Source organism: Phalacrocorax carbo, chromosome 5 (genome assembly GCF_963921805.1).
Source record: "Phalacrocorax carbo chromosome 5, bPhaCar2.1, whole genome shotgun sequence".
NCBI classification, from domain to species: Eukaryota; Metazoa; Chordata; class Aves; order Suliformes; family Phalacrocoracidae; genus Phalacrocorax; species Phalacrocorax carbo.
Window position 1 is genome coordinate 18,215,333 of NC_087517.1, and position 18,280 is coordinate 18,233,612.

General features: G+C 58.7%; 2 protein-coding genes across 9 annotated transcripts; one reads left to right on the forward strand and one right to left on the reverse strand.

The window, feature by feature from the left end:
* Nucleotides 1-585: 585 nt before the first annotated feature.
* Nucleotides 586-11,015, reverse strand: ZNF142 (zinc finger protein 142). Of its 4 annotated transcripts, none has more exons than XM_064451349.1 (9): nt 10,938-11,015; nt 10,086-10,405; nt 8,829-9,467; nt 8,317-8,562; nt 6,972-7,784; nt 6,564-6,741; nt 2,670-5,904; nt 1,609-1,714; nt 586-1,217 (listed from the first exon to the last, which is right to left on the reverse strand). In XM_064451349.1, exons 2-9 carry the CDS (start codon nt 10,366-10,368, stop codon nt 718-720), a joined length of 6,000 nt encoding a protein of 1,999 aa, XP_064307419.1. In that variant the 5' UTR covers nt 10,369-10,405; nt 10,938-11,015; the 3' UTR covers nt 586-717. The 4 variants fall into 4 exon arrangements, with proteins under 4 accessions (XP_064307419.1, XP_064307420.1, XP_064307421.1 ...); XM_064451350.1 differs by having other exon boundaries at nt 10,770-10,965; XM_064451351.1 differs by having other exon boundaries at nt 8,317-8,559; nt 10,086-10,965.
* Nucleotides 10,982-16,014, forward strand: LOC104053547 (mitochondrial chaperone BCS1). Of its 5 annotated transcripts, none has more exons than XM_064451370.1 (8): nt 10,982-11,161; nt 11,732-11,822; nt 12,614-12,753; nt 12,869-13,063; nt 13,424-13,487; nt 13,869-14,038; nt 14,494-14,611; nt 15,301-16,014. In XM_064451370.1, the coding sequence occupies exons 1-8, from the start codon at nt 10,999-11,001 to the stop codon at nt 15,551-15,553; spliced, it is 1,194 nt and encodes a 397-aa protein (XP_064307440.1). In that variant the 5' UTR covers nt 10,982-10,998; the 3' UTR covers nt 15,554-16,014. The 5 variants fall into 5 exon arrangements, with proteins under 5 accessions (XP_064307440.1, XP_064307439.1, XP_064307438.1 ...); XM_064451369.1 differs by having other exon boundaries at nt 11,001-11,099; XM_064451368.1 differs by having other exon boundaries at nt 11,067-11,203.
* The last annotated feature ends 2,266 nt before the right edge of the window (nt 16,015-18,280 follow it).

Below are 18,280 nucleotides of genomic sequence, written 5' to 3' on the forward strand. Positions count from 1 at the left end.
TGCATTAAAGGGAGTGTGGCCAGCAGATTGAGAGAGGTTATCCTCCCCCTCTACACTCTGCCCTAGTAAGACCACATTTGGAGTCCTGTGTCCAGTTTTGGGCCCCCCAGTTTAAGAAGGATGGGGAACTGCTTAAGCAAGTCCAGTGGAGAGCTCTGAAGATGATCAGGGGTCTGGAGCATCTACCATATGAGGAGAGGCTGAGAGACTTGGGTTTGTTTTTCCTGGAGAAGACTGAGGGGGGATTTCATAAATACCTATAAATATCTAAAGGGTGGGCGTCAGGATGATGGGACTAGGCTCTTTTCATTCGTGCACAATGACAGGACAAGGGGCAATGGGCACAACTTGGAACACAGGAAGTTCCACCTCAATATGAGAAAAAAAAACTTTCCTGCGAGGGTGCCAGAGCAGTGGCACAGGCTGCCCAGGGAGGCTGTGGAGTCTCCTTCCCTGGAGACATTCAAAACCCGCCTGGACGCGTTCCTGTGCCCCCTGCTCTGGGTGTGCCTGCTCAAGCAGGGGGTTTGGACAAGATGACCTCCAGAGGTCCCTTCCAACCCCTACCATTCTGTGATTCTGTGGTTCTGTGAGCTGAGAGATTCCTTTTATACAGCTGCATATTTTACATCCCATATACATATATGCCTATACACACACATACACCTCTACAGCAGGCCTGTGCCACTGGGGCCTTAAAGCAGTCAGGATTCGGCCTCACTGTGAAGCGCTGTCCTTCTCCGCAGGGCACCCTCCTTCCTGCTCCATCCCAGGGAGCCCCTGGGCCTGCCTCTCCCTCTGCACAGCGTGGAGGTGGACGGTGGGTGTGCTGGGGTCTTTGCCCACCCCCTGGCTGGGGTCACCGGCCCCGCGCTCAGGGTGATGCCGCTGGATGTGTTTGATGACCTGGAACTTCTGCTTGGCCTTGTAGGGGCAGTAGCGGCAGAAGAAGGGGTGCTCGTTGGTGTGGGTCAGGTAATGGTGGCGCAGGCCGGCTGCCCAGCGGAACGCCCGCCCGCAGGCATTGCAGACATAGGGCTTCTCCTCGCTGTGCTTCTTCAGGTGGGTCTTGAGGAGGAAGCGGGTCTTGAAGGCCTTGCCGCACTGCTCGCAGATGAAGGAGCGGGCCTCCCGATGCCGTGTCTCCTTGTGCACCCGCAGGGCGTCCGCCCGGTTGGTGCGGTACTCGCACTCGTCACAGCGGTACGGCTTCACGCCTGCAGTGATGAGGAAGGGACTGGGATGGGGGTATGGTGCCTTCCCTCCTGTGGATCTCACTATCCCTGTAATGGCATCAGGCCCAGGGACCTCCTATGCACCATCCTCTGTGCTGGGAGGGCACAGCCTGCCAGCAGGCACCTCAAAACCCCAAATTTCCAAGGCAATGTGCCTCAGCCCCTGGGGTTCGTACCACCCCACCTTCCCTCCCACCCTGGACCACTGCCCCCATCGCACCAGCACAAAAGACCATGCTGCCGCCCAACTGCTGGGGTCCTCCCCTGCTTCCAGCTGGGCCACTGGTAGCAAAGGAAGTACAGAGCTGGGGTCCACACAGCCCCAGAGCCCTCCCCAGTGCTCCACGGCCTGTCCCTGGTGGGTAGCACTCACCCGTGTGCTTCGTCATGTGGTACTTCAGCTGGTTCACCCACTTGCACTTGTAGCCGCACTCAGGGCAGAGGTATTTCCGCTCCTCCTTGTGGATCCGCATGTGGTACTGGGCACAGGGCAAGAGAGCAGGGTCAGGATGAGGCCATGCCACCTGCCCTGGAAATGTGCAGGCCTCTGGGTGGCAGCGAGGGGCTCAAGGACAGCTCTGACATCTCAAACTGCATGGGGCAAGAAGGGCTGTCTACGTGCCAGGCAGACTATGGGCATGGGGGAGCCACTGCGGGGTCAGGATGAGACCTCCGTACTGCCGAGCTTGCTCTGTCCCAGCCTGTGGAGGGGCACCGGCTTTTCTCTCCTGTTTGGTATTTAGGGCAAAGTCCAGGTTAAAACCCAGCCCAACAGAGCTAGCCCTGAGCTGTGCACGTAGCGCAGCCTCGCCCAGGTGGCCTCAGAGGGCTCCAGCCCAGCCTGGCCATTAAAAAAGTCAATATTTCTTTTAGCAAAACCAGGCCACTTTCCCCTCCATTACCCCACACCTGGCCCTCCTTTTCTAGGAAAGGCCCTTTACCGTGCATAATGTTGCTAATCATCGACAGAAATGAGGGCAGGGTCTGGCTCTGTTTGCAGGGAAGCCGAGCCTTCCCTGCAATGTGACTAACTGGTGCTGCAGGGCATGCTGCTAGCCAGCGGGCAGCCAAACTTGGCTTTGAATGGTGCAAGGCTGCCCCATGATGGGGGCACAGCCAGCTGCACCCAGAGGATGCTAGAGATGTCAGTGGGAAGAGGACTGAACCTGGACAGCTGCCCGCCTTCTTGCTTTGCTACAAATCCCTCTTCACCTTAATCTGCTACAGCAGGGAGAACGGTTTAGGTCAGAAATGTATTGTACCCACAGAAGTTTTACCTGCTCGCCTCCTATTCCTGTAGGAGCCACAAAGAAGAGAAAGAGGACTAAACTTCCCCTTGGGAGTTTCTTCTTCCTCATATCGCTGTGTCTGGATCCCCCCCAAGCCACGTAGATGCAGTAGGATATATCCCCCATCCCCAAGCAGGGCTCTCACCTTGAGACGTGAGGGGTCAGCACACGCATATTTACAGAGGTGGCACTTGTAAGGCTTCTCGCCAGTGTGGATGCGGATGTGCCACGTGATCTTCTGCCTGTTCTTCGTGGTGTACTCGCAGTCTGAGCACTTGTACACACGGGTGCCCCCATGGCCCTTCATGTGCTGGTCAAAGACGAGCTGGTGGCGGCAGGCAAAGTCGCAGAAGGGGCACTGCAGGGGTTTGTCCTGGGGGGCAGTTGGCTCGTGGCTCTCCACGTAATGCCGCACCAGCTGCTGCCGCTCCTTGGCTGCAAAGCTGCACAGCTCACAGCGGTGGCTGAAATGCTGTGTCTTGTGCTCCTCCAGTGCCTCCCGGGTGCGGAAGGTCTCCTTGCAGGTGCTGCACTCCAGGTGCGGGTGCTGCTTCTGCACGTGGCACTTGAGCGTGGCCTCACTGTGGCACATGAAGCCGCAGCGCGGACAGCCGTAGGACACCTTCTCCTCGTGCTGCCGCAGGACGTGCTGCTTGAGGGCCGTCTCGGAGCTGAAGCGAGCCTCGCAGCGGGGGCAGCTGAAGTTGAGCTCACCACGGTGGCAGCTGTTGACGTGGCGGGTGATGTCATTCTGCAGGTAGCTGCTGTAGTCACAGAGTGGGCAGAAGTGGGTGGGTGTCTTCTCATGCACCCGCAGGCGGTGGATGCGCAGCTTGGAGTTGGTGCCAAAGGTCTGGCTGCAGATGCCGCAGGCGATGCGCCCCACGCCGGTGTGCAGGGACTGGTGGGCCTCCAGGCGGTAGCGCCGCGTGGTGCTGAACTCGCAGTAGCAGCATTTGTGTGGCTTCACCCCCTCGTGCTTGATGCGGATGTGTTGCCGCAGGCAGCGGGCCTGCTTGCAGGTGAACTCGCACTGGCGACACTGCAGCTGCGGCCGCTTGCTGTAATGCTTGCGGTGCAGCTTGCGGTGCAGCCGCAGGGCTTTGGCAACCTTGGAGGTGAAGGGACAGGAGGTGCAGCGAAACTCACCCAGCACCACGCAGCCCCTCTTCTTGTGCGTCTTCATAGCTCGTTCTTGGTGGCAGGTAAAGGGGCAGGTCGGGCAGGAGAAACGCCTTCTCTTGGGCAGGGTGGATTTTGGGGGGGCTGCATCCAGGGGAGGCTCACCAGGCTGGCCCACCTCAGCGCTGGCCAGGCCCCCTGCAGGGAGCTCAGTGCTTTGGGGTCCATCCTCCTCAGGATGCACGATGTGCTTCTCGGCACAGTGACTCTTGAGGGCCCGCCTGGAGCGGAAGGCCTCAGGGCAGAGGGAGCACCAGAACTGCTCCAGGCTCCGGCACCCGTCCTCCACGTGGGAGGTGATGGTGGAGACACGGGAGCACACGAAGGAGCAGGCATTGCAGTGCAGCTTCCCTCCCTCCAGCCGGTATTTCTCCAAGTGTTTCCCAGGCTGGGGGGGACAAGCAGCTCCAGGTGGCTCAGCTCCAACCCCTTGCTGGGGAGGCTTTTCCGCCACCTCTGTGCTGTCACCCAGCAGGGATTTCTCAGGGGCAGGACAGCCTGAAGCCTGTTCCCCAGCCAAAGGACTGCCTGCCGTCTGCATTTTGTCAGGTAGCAGTTCAGCTTCCCAGGGGCTCTCAGCATGGCCAGACCCCTCTGAGCCTCCCCTCTCACTCCCTGCTGTTTCCATACTGTTATCACCAGGCTGGTCAGTAGGTTGGCACAACCCAGGTGGCTCCTGACCAGCTGGTCTGAGGATCTTGTTCTTCTTCAGAAGGACTGGGCACTTCTTAAGGAGATGGGTGTTGAGGCCCCTTTGCTGCTTAAAGCTGGCACCGCACTCGTGGCACACAAGCGGGGCCCGGCGGCTCTGGCAGCTGGCCTTGGAGTGCAGGGACATGGACTTCTCCTTCCGTGTGATGTACGAGCACTTCTCGCACTTAAAGATCTGGCTTTCTGACTGCACCACCAGCATCTGCACCCTGCCCTCCAGCACCAGTGTCTCCGCCTGCTCCTTGTCCTGCTTCCGGAGTGCCTTCAGCACCAACTCTGAGCCGCCTCTGGCATCGTCATCGGAGGCGGCTGCGTCTTCTGGGACAGGTGGGTGGCTCTGGTCAGCTGTCTTCAGCACGCTGAGCCAGGCCTCTGGCAGCTTGGCTTGGCTCGTCCCTCTCATCTCAGTGTCTGCCACCAGCTTGGGGTGGTCCAAGCATGACCCCTCAAGGTAGCCTCTGGCCTGCCTTAGGGAATTTTTTCCCTGGCTGTCTCCTGCTACTACCCTGTCCTCCAGCCTCACCACCTCCTCCTCCTGTACATCTGCCTCCTCTTCCTCTAAGTCTGGGATGTCTTCAAGCGTATTGTCATTGACCTCCAAGCCAAGGTCACCCTGGGAGCCAAGCATCTCATAGGCTGCGGGAGGCTCCTTGCAGGACAGCATTTCCATACTCCCTGGCTGCGCTGCACAGGCTTCCCCAGTCAAATGCTCCAGAAGGGGGTCAGACGAGACATTCAATGCCTCCAAATGCAATGTGCAGGTCTCTGTCACATCCTCAGAAGCAGTGAGCTCAGTTGAGCTGGTGGCAGCATCTCCTTGCACGCAGCCATCTCCCAGGGCATCACCAGCAGTGGGACGGCTCTGCTCCCCCTCACCCACACCTCCCTCTGCCCTGCTGCTGCTCTCCAGTGGAGCAGCACCCTGCCCAAGGACAGGCACCATGAGCGCTTGCTGGTGGCCCTCTTTCCCCTGGGACTCCAGCTGGGATGACTTTGCCTTTGCCCACTGTTCCTTGCCAGCAAGGGGGGAGCTTGCATCCACATGCAGGGCTGTGCCGAGCTCGTAGCCAAAGAGCGCCTCAGATGAGCTGATCTCCAGCTCCTTGTTGGCGTAGTTTTCCAGCCAGTCCTTGTCGCCAGGGATGTAGCCGTGAATCTTGCGCTTGTGGAAGAAGAGGCTGGTATTGCTGAAGGTGCAGTAGGAGCAGAGGGCGCAGCGAAACTCCTTCTGCTTGGTGTGCTTGCAGTTCTCGTGGTTCAACAGTGCCTGCTTGTACTTGGTCTGGTAGGTGCAGTACTGGCACTGGAAGATGGGCACCTGGTAGTTCTGTGAGTGCTTTGCCTGCATGTGCTTCTGCAGCTCATACTTGCGCTTGCAAGCAAAGCCACACACCTCGCAGATCAGACTCTTTCCTTGGTGCCGCAGCTTGTGGCTGCTCAGCTGGTCAGCACGGTGGCACCGGTATGAGCACTGGTTGCACTGGTACCTGTAGGGAAAGCAGAATCGGTCAGGAAGTGTGAGGGACCAGGGCAGGCTGAGCCCCGCCAGACACGCTGAGCCCTGCTTCTCTGTCCTGGACACATGGGGAAGAGATACTGTTCAGTTTGCCAGGTCTAACCTTTGCCATCTAGGTAGCCTTTACCACAAGCAATTCATCCCTGCTGCAGCTTTACACCCCCAGCCTGGCCTGGGGATGGGAGGTAGATTCCCTGGGCATCCCAGGGTAGATTCCAATATCACACACACGCATCACACCAGCAGCACCTCCAGCATTCCTGGAGGCAGACTAGACCCAAAGGAGGTGACAATACAGAGGTAAAAACACATTTTGGTGTGCTCAAGCTGGCCTTGGCCCACAAACGTCAATAGAGCCCATGAACCCAAGCCCAGAGCTGTGCTGATGCAGGAATACACCTCCTTGGTGGCACAGAGACACCAAAGACAGCTTTGCTTCCACAGTACCATACTGGCAACAATGTGCAAACTCACAGACTACATTTCTTATGTGCCAGACAGAGCAGCCTGTCACCATCCCCTAGGCATGAGAGAGCCTGGCACATTATGCAGCCCAGATCAGCAGGCCCCCGGAGCAGGATCTGGGGAGCCCTGACTGTGCTGCCAGGTCAGCGGGGTTGGGAGTCATACCGGAGATCTCCGGTGTGCTTGCGCATGTGGACGTTCAAGTAGTGCTTCCACTTGGTGATGTACCCGCACTCAGTGCACATGAAGTTCTTGTCATTGGAGTGGGTCAGCATGTGCTTGGACAGGTAGCTCACGTCCCGGCACGTGAAGTTGCAGAGTTCACACTTGTGAGGTTTCTCTCCTGCAGGCAACACAGGAACGCCCTCAGCATGACAGCCAGATAAGGCAGCACAGGCTGCCTTCCCACGTTAGGAAACCAGCTCAGCAGGAGCTGGGGGTAACAGCAGGGATGAGGGCACGCCACAACTTCAGCCAAGTGACGCTAGGGTGGCAGAGCCACTAATGGGACCCGGGAGCCCCGACCCCCCACATCCCAGCTCGGCTCTCAGGACCCCCTCAGCAGACACCCACCGGTGTGCAGCAGCATGTGCCGGATGAGCACCCTCTTGTGCGCAGTGGCAAAGGCACACTCGGTGCACTTGTGGATCTTCTCGTTGGCATGCATCTTGCCCACGTGGTCATGAAACTCGACGGGGTTGAAAGTGGCATAGGGGCAGAAGCTGCACTGGAGCTGCTCGCTGCCCGGGTGCCCCTGCTTCTTGTGCTTGCGGAAAACGTGCTTGTTGGAGCAGATGAAGTCACACTGCTGGCAGTGGAAGGCATAGTGTGTTTTTCGGTGAGCCTCCATGGCCTCGGCCGTGCCAAAGAGCAGCGAGCAGGCGTGGTACTTGCACTCCACTGCCTTGATGCCATGAGCATCCTTGAGGTGACGGACAAACTCCTTCCGGTCCTCCGCACAGTAGCTGCAGCCCCCCTGGAAGCAGCTCAGCCTCTTGGGCTCAGCTTTGTGAGTCTTCAAGTGCTCTTTGAGGGCCTGGCTGAGCCGAAACTTCTCCTCACAGACAGGGCAGGAGTAAACATCAGAGTAGAAGTTGGAGATGTCCTCGTGCATGCTGGCCATGTGGCGGTTGAGGGCATTCTTCTCCACCGAGCTGTAGTGGCAGAGCGGACAGCGGTGGGCCTTCTCGCCCGTCTCACGCATCATGTGGATTTTCAGCTTGCTTTTGCTGGTGAAGTACTTGTGGCAGTTGGGGCACTGCAGGCTAGGGTCAGGGAAGTGCAAGTGGAGGTGCTCTACCAGGTGTGTCCGTTTCTTGAAGCATCGCTTGCATTCAGGGCACATGTGGGTTTTGTAGAGGTACTCGGAGCCCTCCGCGACATCCCCTGTGAGAGGCAGAGGAGGGGTAGCCGTCAGCAAGGAAGAGAGAGAAGAGAGCACAGGCAGATGTTCTCTCCCTGATCCAGATGTGCCAGGGTGAGGGCTTATCATATACGTGGTCACATAGCAGCCATTTACTTGGAGGGACTGTGCCCACCCAAGCCACGAGCATGGTTCAGATGGGCTCTTTCCAGCTCAACACTGGCAAAGACAATCCAGCACAGCCTGAATCAGGCCTGCCCACGCACCCTCGCTCCCCAGAGCCAGGCAGACTTTTGCCTGCTTTTGCCCGAGCCTGGCAGCAACTGAGGACAGGCAACGGGAGAAGAAGGGACATGGTTGCTTGGGGAGAGGGCAGAGGAAGGAGGAACAGTGCACTGGTACATGCAGGAGAAAAAAGGCTGCTGGACAGCACAGGACCTGCCACACCCCACCAGCCTGGCCCACATTTCCCTGCCAGTCTTGAGGCCATGCTGCTTGTTGTTAACACAAAGCCCAAGCAGCTCCTGGTATAGACCCCTGTGCCCTGCATCCTACCTTTGAAGTGCTGTGCCAGCGGCACTTTGGCTTTCTCAGGAGCTGCCTTCCTGTCTTCTTTGGCCTCGCCTTCCTCCTCTGGCGACTCGTCCCCACCACTGTCCAACTCCTCTTCTCCAGCTGATACTTTCTGCCCCTCCAAGGAGCCCTCACTGGGGCCCATGGGATTTGCCAGCCTGGCTTCTGCTGCGGTGTCTTCCCAGCCAGGGTGGCAATTCCCCACCTCCTCCTGCCCTTCTGCTGCTGCTTCAGTGGGGAAAGACAGAGATTACCATGCTCCAGACAAGAGGAAGCCACCCCCCTTACCCACACACGTGCAAAAAACCCTCCTGATTGAGATGGGGGACACAAACGGTGCCACAGGGAGGAAGGAAAGCTGCAGAGAGCCACTAGAGCACAGGGCTCTCTGGCTCTCCAGCAGCACAGCCTTGACCCCCACTCCTCCCAGTTGTGACTGGGACCCAGGCAGCCTCCACAGCACCCACAAGCCCTGACCCTCTGCCCAGCCATACCTGGCAGCGGGACGCAGTGCTGCTTGAGACCATGGGGGGCTGAGCCAGGGAGGCTGCCTGTTGCGGGTGTCTCTGTGGGGGGCTCCACAGTGTGGCCCTTCCTGTGCTGCCAGAAGAGCTTGGCGTTGGCTGTGACAAAGTTGCAGTGGCTGCAGTGGAAGGGGAAGTGGGTGCGGTGGTGCTGCTCCATGGCCAGGCGGCTGGGGAAGAGCAGCGGGCAGGCACGGTAGGCACAGGACACAGCAGAGGCCCCGTGCAGGCGGCGCAGGTGGCCACGCAGTTGCTTGCGGTCCTCCGTGGCAAAGTGGCAGCCCTTCTCAGGGCAGGGCAGGGCTCCAGGTGGGGTGCGGTGGGTCTTGAAGTGCTCCTTCAGTTCGCTGGGCTGCACAAATGCTTCCTGGCAGACGGGGCACAGCAGGTGCTCGGGAGCCGAGCCCTCCTGCGCACTGGCTCCAGGCAGCTCTGAGACCCCTGGCTCACTCTGGCCCTTGCTGGCAGAAGCTGACAGTGCCCCAGGGAGCTCCAAGTGCCTGCTGGGGGCCAGCAGCAGGCACTGGTGTTGGGACAGCAGGGAGGCCTCCGGGAAGCTCTGGCCACACCTCTCGCAGAAATAGAGCTCCACCACTTTGACCAGCAGCTCTGCAGAGACCAAGGGGTGAGCATTAGAAAGAGCTGTCACTAGGCCCAGGGCTTGGGACTGGTGGTTCACTTCCAGTTCCAGACAAGGAGAATAAACCCCTGTTGCCACAAATTACGGTCTGGAGAGCCGCAGCCCTCCCCCTCCGGGGGTATCCCAGGATCCCAGGATGCATGCACCCATCAGGTAGGGAACACCTTCACCCAGGTGACCATGATGACCAGCTCTGTCCTGTAGCACCTCCAAGGCACCCAGCAATGCAAGGCTGGCTCAGCCCTGTTTCTAGCAGGATGCCCCTACACTGGACCCAGGTGAGAAGCATGCTGCGGGCGACAGCCACCTCCAAGGTGGAGATCTCAACCTTGTCCCTGCTGACAGCCCAGAGCAACACCCTCACCCTACCCAAGGCTCCCACAGCCACACCTCCCCACCTGCACACCCAGCTCATGCCTTGTCTGCGCTGAATGATGGCTCCAGACTCATGACACACACAGGGTCAGAGAGATGAGGGCGCCGCAGTGTCCTCAGGGTGCCAGCTGGAGGGGACAGGACCCCCAGCTGGACCTCTCTCCCTCCGCTGAGCACCAAAAGCCCCACACTACCCTTCCCATGCCCCGTACCTGTGGCACTGGCTGTGTTGCTCAGCGTCACGTTGCCAGCCACAGTTTCGATGAATATTTCTACATTGCTTCCTTCAACGTGAGCCCCTTCCCCAGGCATTGATGCCTCCGCCAGCACCAAGTCCTGGCTGGCAGTCAGCGGGGGTGTCCCAGACAGGCCAGTGCTGGCCACACCAGGGCTTCCTACAGCTCCTGCCTCTCCCGGTGTGGGCAGGAGAAGCTCTGAGCACAAGGGCTCCATCTCCCCACTGGTACCCTCAGAAACAGCCACTTCTGCACTCATTGCTGCCGGCTTCGTGCCAGGCAGGAGGCCTCTCGGTCTGAAACAGAGGAAAGTGCTTTAAACGATGGAGAACCCCAAAGCCACAGGGTCCTCCTGGATTTTGAGGGGCAGCCTACAGCACCAGTATAAAGCTGAGTACTGCAACATGGACTCCCCTCTGCCATGCCCCATGCAGGCTACTGGCAAAACCCAGAGCCACGGGGGAGATGGGGGTGCAAGCACCCCCATACCCTCCCCACAGATGCCCGGGGGCCTCTCCCTGAGCCCAACATCCAGGGCCCGCTCCCCAGGCCCAGGCAGGCCCAGAGCCAGGCCTAGTCCCCAGACCCGAGCCCAGGTGGGCCCAAACCCGAACCCAACCCGCCAGATCAAGGCCCAACCCCCTGCGAGGCGGTGCTCACCGCGAGTCCCTGCAGGGCCGGGCCGCCCCAGCCCCCCAGCACCGCACGGCGCTGCAGCCCCGGCCTGTCCCCGCCACCCCGGACCGGGGGCTTAAGCTGGGCCCCGGTGCCGCCACCACCAACCCCAGCCCATCTCTATGGTACGCGCCGGGCGGGAGGGAACATCACCCTTTGTGCGGCTGGCACAACCACTCCGCCCTGCCCTGCCGCCCAGCGCCGGCTCCGCTCTATGGTGCGAGCCGGCAGCTGGCCGGAAGCGGCGCCGGGCGGAAGTGGGGGTCGGGACTATAGAGAGCGGCGCAGCGCGGGCCAGAGCGGTGCGGCGCGGAGGTGCGGAGGAGCGGCACCGGGAGCGGAGCGGAGGCTCCTGCCGGAGAGGGCTCGCCCTGGGGGTGAGGGGAGCAGAGGCCGGCCCTGGGCTCCTGCGGGGGAAGGTGGGCTCCTGCCGCGGGGCGGAGGCTCTGTTGGGGCGGGGCGGGCCCCGCTGTGGGGCGGGGCCGGGACCCCGCCGTGGGCCCAAGGCCTTGCTGTGGGGCGGGGGAGGTCCTGCCCTGGGAACGGGCCTTGCGGTGGGGTCAGACCGTGTTCTGGGGGAGGTGGGACCCTATCTGAGGGTGCTGAGCCTATCCGTGTGCCTGTCTGTCAGGGGAGCCTCCCCCTCATCCCCTATATCTGACAGCTCCCTGCTGAGGGAGCTGGAGAAACTTCAAGCCCCGAGTGTGCAGCTGCTGCCCTTTATCTAGACATGGAGGTGCTGCTTCTGCTGCAGTCGTGCCCCCATTGCCAGCAGCAAAGAACCAGCTCTCAGCTCAGCCTGGGATGCACTTCAGCTTTTTCAAACAATAAACCATAAATAATTTTAGTGATCATGATTTTTGGCAGTTTAAGGAATAAAACTGTGTAAAGCTCTGGGTTTGTTGTCATGGCTGAAGAAATGAGATGCTCTTGTGCTTGCTTAACAGCCTCCAGCTCCTGGTCCCCTCCTGCCTGTCTCACCCTGTGGCCTGTAGAGAGGGAGGAGTCTCCTGTGGCCAGCAGCTGTCTGAGCCCCCGGTAATAAGATAAGCACAGATGTGGGAGATCTGACTGTGCCAGGCAGCCTTTCACCTTGAGAACCGGCCATGATAAAGGCCAGGGAAATGTGGATGGTCCGTTGTGTCCCCCACTGCCATTCAGTACTTCTCTTTCCACAAAGGTTTGTTTCCGGAGTGCAGAAATGATGCTGTGGAAAGGAGCTGCTTAACCTCCCACAATGCCCTTTTTGGACTTGGTCTTAGCACTGAAGGACAACCCGTACTTTGGGGCTGGGTTTGGCCTTGTTGGGGTGGGCACAGCCCTGGCGTTAGCCCGGAAAGGGGCCCAGTTTGGGCTGGTGGCTTTCAGGCGCCATTACATGATCACCTTGGAGGTGCCCAGTAAGGATAAGAGCTACCACTGGCTGCTGAACTGGATCTCCCACCACGCCAAGCACACGCAGCACCTCAGCGTCCAGACGTCCTACCTGCAGCATGAAAGTGGGCGCGTCAGCACCAAGTTCGACTTTGTCCCCAGCCCTGGGAACCATTTTATCTGGTAAGGGAGGGCAGGGGAAAGCAGTCTGGGGGCTGACCTTCATTTTAGCAAGTAAACTCCAACTTGGAGGGCCCGTGGAAGCAGCAGAGAGGATCCTGCCTGCTTCTTGGGTCTGGATTAGGGCAGGAGATTGAGGGCAGCAAGAGGAGACTATTCACTGGTGAGAAGTGTTTTCTGTACTGAAGATGAGTGTTTTCCTTGACACACAACCCAAGCTGGGCTCAGCTGAGTGGTGCTGGACCACCGTCCCCCAACCCTGTCTTCCTGCCCAGGTATCGCAGGAAGTGGATTCGCATCGAGCGCAACCGGGAGAAGCAGATGATTGACCTGCACACGGGGACCCCCTGGGAGTCCATCACCTTCACTGCACTGGGCACCAACAGGGAGATATTCTTTAGTATCCTCCAGGAAGGTCTGTAGTGGAGCAGCGTGTGGCCCTGCTGGGAACAGCCTGCTCCCTGGAGACGCCCAGGGCTTTATGGGAGATCCTTTTCCCTGCCAGCTGTCCCCTGTGCCTCTCTTCGCAGCCCGGGAGCTGGCACTGCAGCAGCAGGAGGGGAGGACGATCATGTACACGGCCATGGGAGCAGAGTGGCGGCAGTTTGGCTTCCCCCGCCGGCGGCGGCCTCTCAGCTCAGTGGTGCTGGAGGAAGGTGTGTCGGAGAGGCTGGTCCAGGACGTGAAGGAGTTCATCGACAACCCCAAGTGGTACAGCGAGAGAGGCAAGGCTCTGGCGTGGTGTCCTCTGTACTGTGCCCAGTGTGGCTCCTTACCCACCCACAGCCACTGCTGTGGGGCACCACCTTGGGCACATCCCACAAATGAGCAAGCCCAGGTGCTGAGGTCAAGCCTGGGTCTGCAAAGAGACAGTTCAATCCAATTCTGGAAACAGGATAAGCCACAGAGTTCATTGCTCCTGCGATGCTGCTGTGGGGTGAGGCAGGATGCTTGTGGCCCTCTCTGGAGACAGCTGCAGAGAAACTTTGTCCTGCTGCTTGCTTTCCTCTGATGTAGCCCCACAGCTCTGGGGAAGAGAGCTCAGAGCAACCTAGCTGGTTCCTAAAAGGACGCTGTCTTCCTAGGAATCCCCTACCGAAGAGGCTACCTGCTGTATGGTCCTCCCGGCTGTGGGAAGAGCAGCTTCATGTGAGTATTGCCAGCTGGATGACAGCAGTTTTCCTGCCAGCTGCCTGCGCTGGGGCACAGCAGTCTTGGTGAGAGGGCGTGGATGAGTTTGTGTTTGAAATGCAGGAGCGGGCTGTGCCTCCTGTGTGATGCCTGGTTCAGCAGTCACTGCTGGCACTGTGACAGGTCAGGGTGATGAGCCAGCCCTTCTCACCTTTGCTTTGCACAGCACTGCGTGGCACCAGTGGGCTGAGCGGGGGCTCCCGCCTGCCCCAATATCTGATCCCTGTGGGGGGAAGATGCTTCTGCCCTCTTCCCTGCTGCTGGGCAGGGAGATCCAGTTCTCCCTCTGCTCCAGGCTTCCTTGCTGTGATTCACCCCTGTGGTTTGTGTCCTTCCCAGCACAGCCCTGGCTGGGGAGCTGCAGTACAGTATCTGCCTGCTGAGCCTCAGCGACCACAGCCTCTCCGATGACCGGCTCAATCACCTCCTGAGCGTGGCACCACAGCAGAGCATCATCCTGCTGGAGGATGTGGATGCTGCCTTCATCAGCCGGGACCTTGCTGCTGAGAGTGAGGGGTGCCCCATTCCCGGGCCAGTGGTGGGAGGGAGGTTTGCTGGCTGTGCTGGGGGCTGGTTTGGACTCTGGGATGTGCTGCCGCACCAGCAGAGACCAGGAGTGGGCAGCTCTGTGGGGCCTCAGGGCCCAAGGTGGACCTTGCCCGGTCTTGGCTAGACCATATAAGGGGAGATTTGGGTCCTTGATCCTCAGGCAAAGACACTTCTGCCCAGCTATTTTCAGAATAAGGGAGAGGTGGTCTTTCCCCCTCATTCTCTTTCTGGGTTCCCAGGGTGCGGCCAGGCAGGAGAGGTGAATGTGCTGCCAGCCAGGGAGAGGCAGAGGGTCAGCCTCAGGGGAAGGAGAGAGCAGGGAGCTTGGCTTAAGCCTTGGGCAATAGGGAGGTGGCCCACAGGACTGCGCGGGGTGAGTGGCCGATTGACATGATCAGGATGCCTCTGTCCCCAGACCCAGCTCTGTACCAAGGCATGGGGCGCCTGACCTTCAGCGGCCTCCTCAACGCCCTGGATGGTGTGGCCTCCACGGAGGCCAGGATCGTCTTCATGACTACCAACTACGTGGACAGGTTAGAGCTGCCCTCTGGGAGGGAACAGGGAGAGCGGCATGGGAAAACCCTTTATGGAGGAAAAACCTTTATGGAGGGCTATTTGCATCCTCCAGCGTGAAGACTGGGGGGTTCAGGTTTCCTGAATCCTCCCTTGGGATGCAAATCCCTTGATTGTTAATCAGGATTCCCTTTGCTGGAGCCTCAGATGCTTCCTTGCTGTTCAGGCCATGGCTGTGCCCTTCAGGAGTGGTACCGGCTTCCTGCCTGTGGGGATCTGTGGATTTTGGGGTTGTGGCCATGCTGTGAGTGAAACACTGGCCCCTCATGCAGCATGTTGGGTTAGCAGGGTGCAGCCTGGCCTCATGGCACCTGGCCAGATGCTGCCCTGTGGCAGGCTTGTCTCACTCCAGACTGAGCTGGCCTGGAGGGTTCACAGGTTGCTCATGGGACAGAGATGGGCAGAGCTGTTTCCCAGGACAGACTTCTCCTCCAGAGCTAGCCCTTTCCCAGCTCTCATTTATTTTAGGTTGATTTTCCCTCTTCAACTCCCCAGGGACAAACCTCTTCCCCACCTTTACCATCCCACAGTGCAGAGCACCTTGCAGATAGGACACTGGTGGTGTTAGTATGGAGGGGGGGCTTCCTGCAGGACCCACCCTGCAGAGACACTTTGATTGGGTTTTCAAAGCACCCATGTCTCTCAACAGGCTGGATCCAGCCCTGGTGCGGCCCGGTCGTGTGGATCTCAAGCAGTACGTGGGCCATTGCTCCCACTGGCAGCTTGCCCGCATGTTCCAGCGCTTCTACCCCGAGCAGCCCCCAGCTGCAGCCAAGCGGTTTGCGGAGCAGGCACTGGCGGTCTCTGAGCAGATCAGCGCTGCCCAAGTGCAGGGCCACTTCATGCTCTACAAGATGGACCCTGAAGGAGCCATTGCAAACATACGCTCCATCCTGCTGTGACCAGGGGCCAGCTTTCCCCTGCTACACTGCAAGGACTGGGACAAGGACTTGACCATCCTGGGGACGTCATTGAGCTGCCCAGCCACGCAGGCCAGGTCTCTGTTCATCTCTACCCCTCCAAGGCTATGGCTTTTCTTAAAGCAGGTGGAGAGTCAGAGCTGCCAGCCTTGCTGCAGGGAGAGGGGATTAGCTCTTGCTACTCCCCAGACTTGGGTGCTATGGCCCCGGCCCCATTCACCAGCGTGTGCCTCCCGCTGGGATTGCTGTAAGCTGCCAAAGCTCCTGGAGGTGAATCCCCTTCCTCAGGAGGCAGCCTGGGGGTGCCCCAGAAGGGCATTCCCCCAGGGCAGGACATTGGGTGCTGCCCTGCCAAAGAGATGCTGGTCTTTGAAGGGAGAATGGTCTTCACTGGTTTTTGAATATCCTCTGTGAAGTGCACAACATGGCTCTTGACTCTCTGGTCCCTTTGTCTGTTAGTTATCCCACTATCCAGCTGCTGGTCCAGAACCCTCCTGACCAGGGCCTGGCAAGGCCAGTACAGCAAATTCAGAGCATTTCAGAAAAAAAACGGCTCCCAAGAGAGAGCTCATTGTCCCTCGGGCTGCAAGCTGGTGTCACAGTTCCTGCCCTGCTGGGCTGTGACACCAAGTTGCAGATCTGCTTGGACATGGCTCCTGGGAGGGCATGACTGTCCCTCCTGGCAGAGGAGATGTGGGGCCCTGCAGCTACTGCAGGCCTGCGCGTGGTGGCAGGTGAGAAGGTTTGGCTGGTTACAGAATATCACCTAAGAGCTTAATGTTAACCCCAATGTGAATTTCTGCAGCTAGGTCAGTCTGGTGCAAGGTGCAGAAATGCCTGTTGGAGGTGACAACTCTTTCCAGCAGCAGAGGGTCTGTGTGGCTGAAGGAGGGATTTGGCCAGTTGCTGGCAGTCTTGCTGACTCTCCCCTGTTGCTGGGCTTCCTTCCTGCCAGGAACAAAAGTCCTGGATGGGCTGGAAGAGCCACAAGTGCCTGAAATGCAATCAAGAAGTGGGCAGGTTCTGTGCCTCCTTCCCAACACCATGGAGCCAGGGGTCAGTGTGTGCGTGCTGACCCACAAAATGAGCCAGCCAGAGCCTCTCCCCTTCCCAGTCCTTGTTCCAGAGTCCTGAAATCAGCTTCAGGGGCTGCATCACCTTGATGGGGCTGGGGGAGCTGGTTCCAGGTTCCTCTTGGCTCTGCCCTGCGGGGCTAAGAGCAAAGCTGAGAGCATATGAGGACACAAAGGGGTCCGGCTGATGCCACCTGGCTGCATTTCAGCACAAACAGGCGTTGCTTTGGTCCAACCCCAGACTTGCACAAATGTTTTTGCAAATGAGGGGTTGATCCTGTGGCTGTGGGGGGTGGTCTCTAGTGCCTCAGGGTGGCTCCCAGAGCAGGGTGCTGGCCTTGGCATCTCAAACCCTGTGCTCGGCAGCCGGGCAAAGGTTGGCTGCTGGGATCCAGCCTTGTCTCACAAGGCTGGGGGTCAAAACTGGTCAGTGAGCCACTGACAAACACTTCACAGCACTTTGGGAGGAGGGAGAAGTGGTGAGGGAGAGCCAGAGGGGACACTGCCACTACACAAGAGCACAGGCAATATTTGTCACTGCTTGCTTTTAATAGTGTTAATGCTACAGATGCCACCAGTGCCCTTCTGCCTGGCCCGAGTGCTTTTGCCAAGTTAAGCCTCACAACAGCCCTGTGGTAGGTGGGTGGCACAGGTGGAAACCAAGCAAGGAGCCCCAGGGCAGGATGCAGGTGCTCTGTTCCTCCCTTCTGACCTGGAGGTTTGTTTTCTTTAGCCCAAATTCATTTCCACATGCTGTTGCAAAATGTCCTCTGCTCCAGGCCGACAGCAGCGAGTCAGAAAGGTGAGGGCCCTTCCTACATCCCTACTCCCAGGAAAAAACCCTCCCCCTAACACATCTGGCATTTGATTGAAGTCACCCAAGTCCTCACACACTCCAATTTCCATGGCTGAATTCCCATGCTCCAAACACCGGGCATGGCAGTTTTCTTGCTGAGAGTAAGCCTGGCTCACTGGAGGAAGCCAAGGAGCTTCAGCTGCTATGAGGGACAGAGATCTTTTTCTTTCTTTCAGGATGTGATCAAACACCATTCTTGGAGCACAGCAATTTCACAAGTGAAGGCAGGAGGCAGCAGAACAAGCACCAACATTAGATAAAGTTTACACCTTTTCACTGAAGCACGGACAGGCTGTTCACCCAGAAAGCAGCAGGAACAAGGACAGAGTGAGCACTGAATTAAAATTAGGGCTCCTTTCAGGGAGCGAGTGCTCAGCCTTCATCCCCAGCAGGGCACAACATCTGGCTCTCAGATCCCCAAGCCCAGGACAGGTAGCGTAGGCTCAGACCAAGGAGGGGGAAAAGTAATTTTAGAGCATTAGGGTTGAAAAGAGACCAGTGTGGGGAATCTAAGCACAGAAGGTTCTCGGGCAGCAGGTTAGATCAACCTCTTCAGGACAAGGCCAGGTGTGGAGAGAGCAGGGCAACAGGTCAGGGCCAGTTCAACAGCTTTTGTGCACCCTTTGCATGCCAAAGTCAGTCAGGCAGATGCATCACAAATGTCCTCACAGCTGACACGCAGCCCTTGGTTTCCCAGGGATCTCACCTGAAGCTCTGGCTTGTCTGTTGCAGCACAGCCACTTCAGCACTCACAAGGAAGACTGTAACAACCCATGTGTG

Excerpts from the sequence above, each read along its gene's own strand:
- ZNF142 (XM_064451349.1), bottom strand. The coding sequence starts at position 10,368 with ATGAGTGCAGAAGTGGCTGTTTCTGAGGGTACCAGTGGGGAGATGGAG. Across the intron at positions 6,742-6,971 it reads GCACATGCTGCTGCACACCG|GAGAGAAACCTCACAAGTGT; the intron begins GTGGGTGTCTGC and ends TGTTGCCTGCAG. Across the intron at positions 1,218-1,608 it reads CCACATGACGAAGCACACGG|GCGTGAAGCCGTACCGCTGT; the intron begins GTGAGTGCTACC and ends TCATCACTGCAG.
- LOC104053547 (XM_064451367.1), top strand. The coding sequence starts at position 12,022 with ATGCCCTTTTTGGACTTGGTCTTAGCACTGAAGGACAACCCGTACTTT. Across the intron at positions 12,754-12,868 it reads CTTTAGTATCCTCCAGGAAG|CCCGGGAGCTGGCACTGCAG; the intron begins GTCTGTAGTGGA and ends CTCTCTTCGCAG. Across the intron at positions 14,612-15,300 it reads ACTACCAACTACGTGGACAG|GCTGGATCCAGCCCTGGTGC; the intron begins GTTAGAGCTGCC and ends GTCTCTCAACAG.